Source organism: Bison bison, unplaced genomic scaffold (genome assembly GCF_000754665.1).
Source record: "Bison bison bison isolate TAMUID 2011002044 unplaced genomic scaffold, Bison_UMD1.0 scf7180017864284, whole genome shotgun sequence".
In the NCBI taxonomy this organism is placed as follows: domain Eukaryota; kingdom Metazoa; phylum Chordata; class Mammalia; order Artiodactyla; family Bovidae; genus Bison; species Bison bison.
Window position 1 is genome coordinate 604,950 of NW_011494856.1, and position 10,734 is coordinate 615,683.

The 10,734-nt window shown below is 53.0% G+C and overlaps 2 protein-coding genes across 4 annotated transcripts in view; one reads left to right on the forward strand and one right to left on the reverse strand.

Moving 5' to 3' along the window:
* LOC104995557 (ecto-ADP-ribosyltransferase 5-like) overlaps positions 1-3,636 on the forward strand; it is a 4,620-nt gene extending 984 nt beyond the window's left edge. The window contains exons 3-5 of one of the 3 annotated variants that reach the window (XM_010849465.1): positions 1,707-2,430; positions 3,157-3,189; positions 3,280-3,636. In XM_010849465.1, the coding sequence (XP_010847767.1) occupies positions 1,707-2,430; positions 3,157-3,189; positions 3,280-3,371 (849 nt within the window). In that variant the 3' untranslated portion in view covers positions 3,372-3,636. The remainder of the gene's footprint in view (positions 1-1,706; positions 2,431-3,156; positions 3,190-3,279) is intronic. The other 2 variants (XM_010849466.1, XM_010849467.1) reach the window with 2 other exon arrangements.
* Positions 3,637-4,250: 614 nt separating this feature from the next.
* LOC104995558 (short transient receptor potential channel 2-like) overlaps positions 4,251-10,734 on the reverse strand; it is a 39,509-nt gene continuing 33,025 nt past the window's right edge. The window contains exons 19-25 of the mRNA XM_010849468.1: positions 10,610-10,727; positions 9,291-9,383; positions 8,064-8,256; positions 7,372-7,499; positions 7,172-7,250; positions 5,537-5,666; positions 4,251-4,642 (exon numbers count right to left, since the gene is read on the reverse strand). Coding sequence (XP_010847770.1) covers positions 4,251-4,642; positions 5,537-5,666; positions 7,172-7,250; positions 7,372-7,499; positions 8,064-8,256; positions 9,291-9,383; positions 10,610-10,727 — 1,133 coding nt within the window. The remainder of the gene's footprint in view (positions 4,643-5,536; positions 5,667-7,171; positions 7,251-7,371; positions 7,500-8,063; positions 8,257-9,290; positions 9,384-10,609; positions 10,728-10,734) is intronic.

The following is a 10,734-nucleotide window of genomic DNA, read 5'->3' on the forward strand; positions in this document are numbered from 1 at the left end:
TCCAGGCAAAAACACTGGAGTGGGTTGCCATTTCCTTCTCCAATGCATGAAAGTGAAAAGTCAAAGTGAAGTCGCTCAGTCGTGTCTGACTCTTAGCAACCCCATGGATGCAGCCTAATAGGCTCCTCAGCTCATGGGATTTTCCAGGCAAGAGTACTGGAGTGGGGTGCATTGCCTTCTCCTGACTCTAAGTAGAGCCAAATCACGTCCCCTCCTCAATCCCCACCCCTGCCGTTATCATTCCTGTGCAGGTGGCTCTAAGCACTCCAGGAAGCAGGTGGCAGGGAGCAGAGTCTAAGTTTGTGCTGGGGTGGAGGTGGGGGATGTTATAATCCAAACCACACCCACTCAATTAGACAAACGCTTGGACCTGCCCGTGCCCTGCCCAGCCAAGTCCTGGGCCAGGGACCCCTCACACCAGAGAAGAAAGGCTCCAAGTCTCTGTCACCATCCCAGGAAAACAGAATTCACCGTCGCTGGTCCCACCCTCAACTGGATCTCACTCTCCAGGTGTCTCTGAGGATAATGCTGGCGGCTCTGCTGATCACCCTCAGCTGCCTCAGCCTCCACACCCTGGGCAGCCATGGGCAGGTAACTGGGGAGAGCCTTCTGCTGCAGCAAAGGGAACACTTGTGGAGTGGGGGAAACCCAGGGCCTGACTCCTCAAAGATCCCTCCCAGGGATGCTTCTCTAGGATGCCATCCTCTGAATCCTCTTCTCAGGAACCTCCACCCCTGCAGGGAGCCCCAAGTTCCCATTCCATCTCCCAGAACCCCACCTCCACCCACTGGTCCTCCTCTGACCCTCCTGCCTTCATACCCTCCTCCCTCGGGACAGCCTCCAGCTTCCTCCTCTCACTTCCCATCTCCCACCTGGGGCCCAGCCTGCACACTCTCCTTAGGGTTACCTGTGTACAACCCTCCTGCAGCCCCTCCCAGACCAGGGCTTGACCTCCTCCCCACTCCCACCCAGGTTGGAGGATGCAGGCTTCTAGAGCAGGAGAGGACTGAGTCTCAGTGCTGACAGGGACGTGGTGTGGTATCTACACACCTGTGTGGGAGAGGGAAAGAGTCAGAGGCTGGGCATGGGGTCAGGTGATTGGAGATTGTATATTTGTATGTTATCTGCACAGTGAGTCTCAGAGCCAGAAAGGTGCTTGGAGGTCATCCAGCCCCACGTCCCACCACGCGCAGGACCCTCTCTAACGATAGATGACTCTTAGTTAGTACACAGTGAGGATCTATACGCAGTCCTGACAATAACCCTGAGGTTGGAAGTATCCTCAGTGTATAGGGGGAGAACCTGAGCCCAGAAAAGTTGAGATTTGCCCAAGATCTCACAAGCAGTAAGTGGTGAATTCAGGAATTAACCCATATTTGACTGACTCCAGTGCCTGTTATTTAAATTTTGGAGCTCTTGCCAAATTTCACACTCTATTTTGGGCATAGAAGTGAGATTTGGGGGCATTTGCGGGGGTGGGAGTTTTTTTTGGTCCCACGGTGCAGCCAATCTTAGTTCCCTGACCAGGGATTGAACCTTTGCCTCCTGCATAGAGAACTCAGAGTTTTAAGCACTAGACTGCCAGGGAAGTCCCAGACTGAGATTCTGTGCTTCTAAACTGATCTTCCACCAGGACCTCTGTCCAGTACCCTGAACTTATGTGTTTTCCTGTGTGGCTCCTCTCTTCCTTTTCTCCATTACTGCAGAATATTTCCATCCAGAACCTGAGCCTGGCTCCAGACACATTCGATGATGCCTATGTGGGCTGCTCGGAGGAGATGGAGGAGAAAGCAGTGCTTCTGTTAGAGAAGGAGATGGCTGACCACGCCCTGCTTCGAGAGTCCTGGGAGACAGCCCAGAAGGCCTGGGAACAAAAACGTCCAGGGCTCACTCTGCCTCCTGGCTTCAGAAGCCAGCACGGAATTGCCATCATGGTCTACACCAACTCATCCAACACTCTGTACCGGGAGCTGAATCAGGCTGTTCGGACTGGCGGTGGCTCCTGGGAGTCCTACATGAATCACTTCCCTTTCAAGGCCCTGCATTTCTACCTGACCCGGGCCCTGCAGCTGCTGCGGGGTGGTGGGGGCTGCAGCAGGGAACCTGGGCAGGTGGTGTTCCGTGGTGTGGGCACCATTCGCTTTGAACCTAAGAGTGTGGGGGACTCTATCCGCTTGGGCCAGTTTACTTCCAGTTCCCTGGATGAGACAGTGGCCCGCGGATTTGGTAATGCCACCTTCTTCTCTCTAAGGACTTGCTTTGGGGCCCCCATCCAGGCCCTGTCTGTCTTTCCTAAAGAGCGAGAGGTGCTGATCCCCCCGCATGAAGTCTTCGTGGTGACGAGTTTCTTTAAGGATGGAAACAACAGCCTGGTGACTCTCTCGAGCAGTGATCAGATGTGCAGCCACTTTAACTGCGCCTATCTGGGTGGTGAGCCATGCATGAGGGAAGCAGGACTGCCAGGAGGTCCCCAGTTGATTTCAGTCCCCAGGGCCTTCAAGAGACCCACGTGATTAATGAGGACGCTGAAGGCCAGAAGCTAGTTGGAGATATTTTTCTCTGTGACTCAGGTTCTGCCAGCTCAGAGATAGTCAGATAAGTGTTTTCTGCACATGTGATATTCTCAGATGATTCTCTAAATGTTCTCAAAATTTTCCTTCTGCTGCTGCTGCTGCTAAGTCGCTTCAGTCATGTCCGACTCTGTGCGACCCCATAGACGGCAGCCCACCAGGCTCCCCCGTCCCTGGGATTTTCCAGGCAAGAGTACTGGTGTGGGTTGCCATTGCCTTCTCCGTTCCTTCTGCTACACAGTCTAATAGACCAAAAGAACCTGGTTAAGGAGGGCAATAAGCAGAGGAAAGTGGCAGGAGCACTGCTTCAGATCCCAGGAGGAGGTGGGCGTAGTGGGTTGATGGGACGCACATGTGCTATTCCCCAGTGCTGAGGCAGGACAGAGTGACTGGGCCAGGGTGGGGCGGGATGGAAAGGCAAACGGGGAAGATTTCTTGCAGGAGGAGGAAGGGAAGTCAGAGTGTGTTTGGGAGAAGGGAAAGGTGGATTGTGATGAGGAGTGGCCTTGCCAGGGCCTGATGGGAAGGGAAGTTTGCGGTGTGAGGGTCTGTCTACCTGGAGGCCTCACTGTGGTGTCTTTTGCAGAGAAGAAGAGGCCGAGCTGTGAGTTTGTGCCAAGTGAGTCACCCTCGGGTCCCTCCCTCTGCTGTTTGACTCCCCACTGGCCCTGCTGACCATTCACTGCCTTTTCTTTTCTTTTCTCTCTAGCAGGCGGGCAGGCAGACTCACTCTCCAAGGGGCCTTTTCTCTGCTCTCCTGGAAGACCCTGCTCTTGGCCTCTTGGGGGTTCCAGCTCTTAGGAGCTGGGCTCTGAACGTTCAATGCCTGCCACTTAGGAGTCCTGGGAACATGTGACCTCCAGATGAAGAAGGGAGGCTTCGACGAGCCTGGAGAAGCAAGAAGATGGTTTCAGACCCAGACCTAGCAGGCATGTCTTCAACCAGGATGTCGGGGGATCTGAGGCCATGGTAGGGTGGAGGGAGCCCGGCTCTGTGGTGGGGACTCCTGGGAACAAGCAAGGATAGTGCTGTGATGGCTACTCCATTAAACAGTGCTGCAGTATGGTGACATCAAATTTCATGACTGCTTTGTTTCATGAGACTGGACTCTCTGCCCTGCTTTGGTTTTATGGGACTCAGGGACTCAAATGAATGACTTCTTGATCACTTTTAGACATGGTCCAGGTGCAGACCCTTGTCACACACCATAGCCTGCAACCCCAGATGCTTTAATAGACCTAGAGGTTCCTCACAACAGCCCGGAAGGCAGGAAGGGGGACAGATGGCTTCCTCGGCTGTTTGTCTGACAAGGAATGCAGATCCAAGGAAGGAAGCAACTTGCTGAAGGTCCGAGAGGTTGTTTTCAAACCAGGACCCCTGCCACCCAGCCTCAGTTCCATCAAAAGTCTGAAGGAGCTCAAAGTAGGATCCTAAGCCCAAGATATCAGTTCCCCAGAGCAAGCCATTTCTCTGTGTTCTGGCTCCCATCAGGGTTCATTTCGGCGTTGGTGATTTAAAAACATCAGAGATTCTCACATCCTCTGGAGACATCTGAGCTCCAGAGCAGAGGCTTTATTGAGGCAAGGAAAGCAGCGGGGGCTCCCATGATGTGACCCCTGCCCTCAGCTATCTAGGCTGCTCTAGTCAGCAACAGAAGGGAAGTGACCCCCTCCCCCAGCATCAGGTCCCCTCCTTGGCTCCCAGGTCTGCCTCCTGGGGCAGGTCCCCAGCCCCCTCTGATTCTTGCTCCCTGTGCACTAACACGTGAGCTGGGGAGGAGGGGCCAGATTCCCCAGAGGCTGGAGCCTGAGCCCCTCCAGCATCCGGAAGCCCTGTTTCTGATGACTCCTGGGTCCCCACTGTCGCTGGCACTGTCAGCTCTGGGGTCTCAGGGATGGGGGGCCCCAGGTTCTGGAAGCTGTTGCGCACTCGGGTGATGTAGCGACTGAGGACGCTGGCTCCTCCGGGCGGCCGGCGTGGCCCTGCCTCCACCACAGCCCGCTGCACACATGCTACCTCACTCTGCAGTCGAGACACCGTCTTGGTGAGCTCTGTCAGTCTGTTGCCCAGGTCTGGGGGTGGGAGTAGAGATGGGGGCGTCTCTCAGAAGGTGAGTCTGCCCCGCTCCATTTCTACCCTCAACAGGGGAGGGCATGCTGGAGCATCCTGCAGCAGGAGAACTGAAGGAAGTGAGGGACTGGCACTGGGTTGTGGGCCAGGTGAGCAGGCTGCGTCAGGGGTGGATGAATCAGCAGAGCTGGGGTGGTGATGGGATTAGAAGATAGCAAAATGAAGGTCTTATGGACCAGAGAGGGGTCAGGAGTCATAGGGATGAGAATTGTCTATGGGTAGATATATGTATATCTGCCCAGTTCTCCTCTTCCCCATTTACATCTGTCCTGCTCACACCCACCCTCAGGGCCAAGTGCAGACCCAACCCTCTCTCTCTCTCCAGCTTCTGGTACTCTGGCCTTCTGCCTTCCCATGAGCCTCTCAAAATGATAGGCTCTTCCTCTCCTTTGAGCTCCCACTGCAATTTGTTTCTCTTTTTTAAAGCACTTCCTGACTAGGGAGATGGTTTCTCTTCCTCACCAAACTGAAAGCTTCCCATGTGTCCCTGCTGGGAATAAGGGGGCATAGCAATGAACTCTGATTGAATGAATGAATGAATGATGAATAAAGTGAAAGAGTGAATGCATAAGGGAACGGCTGAGAGAATAAATGAACACATAAATGAAGGTAGGAATGAAGGGATAAATGAAGGGAGTGGGATAAATGTCTGAATGGGAGGTGGGGCCGGGGGATATTGAGTGCAAGGGCACATACTCTCTCGGTAAGTTGTGGCTTCTGAGGGTGGGTCAGAGGGGGACACAGAGAGAACTGCAGGCTGGACAAGGGGTGTGAGGCTGGGTGTTCCAGATGAGCAAGGGACAGGAATGGGAAAGGCTGGGAAGTGAGCAACTAACCTTTCCGACGAGTCTCCTCAAACTCCCGCTGGGCAGTCTCTATGTAGCGTTGTACCAGGGCCTTGATGACCCGAAGCCGGTAGGATCCACGCTCTCCCTCCCCTGGCCCTGCCCCTGCCCCAGGATTGGCCTGGGATGGGAAGACAGGAGGGTAAGAGGGATTCCTCACTGCAACCTGCCCCAGGCAATGAAGGATGGAGGCACAGTCTGTGCAGAGTTGTCTGTCCCTGAAGGCCGCACATCCAGACCTTCGTGCAGGTCTGGCAGGTAGTCTGGATGGAGGTCACACATTGTGGGATGGCTGAGTGCAGGGAACCAGGGACGGAGGTGGGTGATGGTTAGGAGAGGAAGAGGAGGAAGAAGGGAGTGGGCAAGGAGAAATGCTGAGCAGGACAGAGTGGAGCTCTCTTGTGCCACCAACCCATCCTTGGTTTTCTTGAGCTGAGTCAGGGCAGGTTAACCTTGTCCTTCCGATTCCTCAGAGGGGAGACTAGAGGATATGGGGATGCATGTGCACAGACTAGCTCATGCAAAGAAAATGGAAACCATTGTGTAAGTTAGAGTGATTGGTTCTGGGTCCAGTTTCAGACCTCAGGACAGAACCAGGAAGGCAAATCAGGCCTTTGGGGCAGATAATAGAGAGAGGGAGCAGAGGTGAAGATGGCAAAGTGCTGGGCTTGGAAAACAGGCTGAAATCTCAGCTTGGTCACTTTGCCTCTGTGAGCCTTGAGCCAAGCTGCTCAGCTTCTTCAGGCTGAATGTCTCCAGACTGAATATGGAGATGGTGGGTTTCCCTGATGGTCCAGTGGTTAAGAACCTGCCTTACAATGCAGGGGATGCTGGTACGATCCCTGGCCAGGAAAGATCATACATGCCATTTCTTTCTGCTGCTCTAGACTGTCGGCACTTCAAGGGTCCACCATTCTGCATATCTTTGTTTCCAGCATAGGTGTGCTTAGGTAAGTATTTATTAAACAAAGTATTGACCAATCAGATAAAGGGAAGGCCTGCCTCATCAGGGGATCCAGGAGCCTCTGAGCCTCAGCGCTGGCCTATGGCTTCACAGAGCTGACCTTAGAGAGACCCTGCCTTAGAGAGACCCTCAGGTAACATGTTTTAAGGGGAAAAGATGGGACCCCCTACAATAATGCTATCTGAATTAGGTGGGGTCCCATGCCAAGCCAGACTGAGTTAGGGAGCAGAGAAGCAGAGGTAAGTTAATCCCCTGGAGGCCTGCCCTCCTCTCTCAGGCCTCAGTCACCTTCGAATTTCCCAGTGTGTGGGGCACTCTTCCCTTAGCTTCTAAATGTTTTATTGTGGAAAACATTCAATAGGTTATTGGCTCGGTTTAGGGCAAAAAGTTTTGCCTGGAGCTTACGGGGTATTGGTGGCTTGAGAGGAGGGTGGCATGGACTTTATTTTAAACTGGATGATATAGGATTGGAGATTTAGGGCATGGCCAGAGCCAGGTAGAGGGAAAGGCCACAGGAGAGAGTAGGAACTGGGAGCAGACTTTCTGCAAACATACCTGAGAAGTCAGATGAGCCAGGGGTGTTCAGACAAATGGATGGTACAGAGAGTGCAGCTAAAAGCCTGATGTGAGGAAGACTCACAACAAGCACATGAGATACTCACAAAGGTGGGGATTGGGGGATAGTCTGGCTTCTTGGTTTTGCAGCAGAGGTGGCAACAGCAAATGAAGCGGAAAACTCTCCTGAGACATTGAGATGGTGGGAAGGCATTAGTCAGGGGAAAGGGTCCAGGGAGATGGGGCAGGAGCGGGGTGGGAGTGCTGAGTGCTGGGGGCTTGGGAATGAGGGCTCTGAGGTCCTCACCTGAGCAGGTAGAAGATGGCCTTGGGGGAGGGCAGGATATTGAAGGGCACGGGCAATGTCAGGCCCTCTCGGAAGTAGGACAGGTAGAGTTTTGAGCGAGCAAACTTCCACTCCACGTCAGCAGCGTCCTGAGGGCCAGGAAGCGGGGGCTCAGCAAGGACCACTTTGGTGCCTAGCCCTCCTGCCCACTCAGTCTGCCCCACTTCCCCCAATCCTCTGGTCTCTTATCTCCTGTGTGCCCATCACTTTCTTCTCCCCATACTTGTCTCCATCCTCACCTATCATCCACATCTCCCCTGTTGGTACCCCCCTTCCCACTTCCTCCCCATCATCTTGCCTCCTTCTGACATTCAATTCCTGCCAGCCTGTTCTCCAGCCCACAAACCCTAACTCAGCCATCTCCTTCCCTCTCACTTCTCATGTTTACACCTACTTTTCCACAACACACACTTTCTCCCAGCCCTAATGTGGAATGAGCACTAGACTTGTGTCTGATAAAAACAATAAGATCAAGACCCTCAATCTACAGACAAGGAAATTGAGGGCTTGAGAGGAAAACTTGTCCCCAGTCTCAAAACAAGGCAGCAGTGGCGACAGAGCAGGAACCCAAATCTCCTGACTCCTTGCACCCTATTCCTTTCCTTCCCTTTCCCTCTTCTTCCCTCTGCCCGAGCTGCCCTCAGTTCACATACCTCAATCTTCTGGAATGAGTTGGTGATCATGGCAATGAGCATGTTGAGCAGCACAATCACCATGACGATGGTAAAGATGCCATAGAGGGCCCGGCCCACGAATTCCGGCACCAGAAACTGAGGCATGTCCACCACACTGTGCTCCTCCATGCCAAACATCGTCCAGAACAGAAACTGGAAGGTCTCATTGAAACTGGCACAGTGGGCCAAAGAGTAGGATGTGAGGGGTGGGAGATGAGCCTGGGGGCCACCCAGACTCACTCCTCCTCACCCTGGGGACCCAGCCAAGGGCGCTCTGCTTCCACGAAGCCCTTTGGACTGCTTGCTGTTTCTGAGCCAGAATTTAGTGAGCACACAGCAGTACCAGGAACAGGTGCTAAGGATGCAGCCATGAACAAGACAAGCAGAGTCCCTGTCTTCAGGGACTTTATGTTCTGGGTGGAGATGGGGGTAAGATGGACACTTAACTCTACCTCTTCCATCCTCCACACTGCCATTCAGTGTGTTCTTTCTCAATGCTGAGCTGATGAGCTGGACTTCTGTTTGTCAAACTTTAAATGCTCCTAACTACTCTCGGTCCAGATGCCTATCTGAGGTTTTTAGCAAAAATACTTTTACTTAGCTGTCACCCATCAAAGAGCAGGAGGGCTCAGCCTATTCATGCCAGTGTGGAGTGACTGATCCCTCCAGGGTCCTTGAAGGAGGCTGGAAGGAGTAGTTTCTGTCCCTAGCACTAAGATTCATGCTTTAAACTGTGTCAGCAGAGTTTTTCAACATCCAGAAGCCAGAACATGAACAAGGATTCTTGGGGAAAAGGGTTGGTCTAAATAAAGCCTCCATTTACTTTGAGAAAGCTTTGACAAACATCCACAGATTCAACCACAAGTCCTTCAGCATCATTAATAAAACCATCATGTAGTTGCACTCATGAATTCATGATTGAATGATTGCTTGGGAAGCCACTTGGAGCTCTCTGGCCTGGGAAAGGCAGGGTAAGACAGGTTGGGTAAGTTTGGTTAAGGCAGGTTTCTTGGCAGGCCCTTCAAGAGTTCCATGACCTGGCCCCTCTACCCTCTCCTGCCTCCTCTCTCAAAATCCCCTCCATGTGCCAGCCATGGAGGAAGTCTTGCTAGTCTCCAAACATACCCCCTTGCTTTGGTACATGTGCCCCTTTTGCCCAGAATGCCCAGACTCCCACCTTCCTGGCCCGCCTCCACCCCGGCGTACTTGCCCAGCCGCTCGGTCTCCTGGTAAGGCACGTAGATGTTGTTGAGGCCGCAGAGGAAGGCGGTCAGGATGATCATGAGGATGAACATGAACCTGGCAGGAGGCGGGATGGGGAAGGGTCAGAGCAGGGCTGTACCCTGGGAGAAGGCAGGCTCTAGGAAGAGGGATGGGGGTGATGGCTCCTAGGCTCAGCCTCTACTTGACAAGCATTCAGTCTGGTTATTATTAAGAAGAGAGAAATTAGTTAGGGGGTGGGAAATGAGAAGGGATTGAAAGGGTGTTGAAGCAGAAACTCTCCATCCAGAATAAAGGGTTCTGGGTTGAAACAGTCAAAGTTGAGGATGGTCCAGGCTCCCAGGGAGGGACTGAGATGCTGAGATGTGGTACAGGGATAGGGGAGAGTCACAGAGTCCTACTGGACAGGATTTCTCACCAGCAGAGTTAAAGCCGTGTGTGAGTTGAGTTGCCTTGTTGCAGGGAGGGATGGAAGCTGAGCTGAGCTGAAGACGTTCACAGATGTAACCAAGGTTTTTTCCCACCAAGGGCACCCACTCCCATCCTACCTCAGGCAGAGCATTTCCAAGGAAGCAGGCATTAACTATGGGCTCTGACTAGGGCGAAAGGCCAGGTAGGCTGTAAATGATTAGATGATAATTATCAAGAAGACCAGATAATTCCATGAGTTCCAGGAGCAGTTGTACAGGGGAACCATCCAAAGGGACCTCTGAGTCCAGTGTCTCACCTCAAAAATGGGAAAATGGAGCCCCAGGTTGGCCATGGAGACAGCAATAGAACTGGCATGCCAACCAAGGGCTTTTTCTGCATTCGGTGGTTCTTGATCTTTGGAGTCATAGGTCTCTTTGAGAATTAGATGAAAGTTATAGATCCTCTCCGGCTTCCCACTTGGCTCTTGTGGTAAAGAGCCTGCTTGCCAATGCAGACTTAAGAGACACAGGTTCAATCCCTGGGTTGGGAAGATCTCTTGGAGAAGGATATGGCAACCCACTCCAGTATTCTTGCCTGGAGAACCCCATGGACAGAGGAGCCTGGTGGGCTACGGTCCATAGAGCGGCAAAGAGTTGGACAGCTGAAGCAACTTAGCATGCATGCAGCACGTATAGACCCTCTCTGCAGAGAAATGTATCTTGACATTTACATTCCCCAATTTTCCTATAGTTCCAGGGTTTCCAAGGTCTTTGGAGCCTGTACAAGGAACCCAGGTTAAGAACCCCTGTGCTAACTAGAGCTGGGGAACTTCAGAAGGAGGTCAGATGGGGTCCATCGGAGGGGAGGATGCTCGGAGCAAAGGTGGTACGCACCGGATCATGTCGTCAATCATCCTGCCCATGGAAATCTGCAGGGTGCCCAGTGACTCGTGGGCCGGCAGGATGGAGGCCAGGCGGGTGAAGCTGAGGATGCTGGGGACAGCGAACAGTAACTCAAG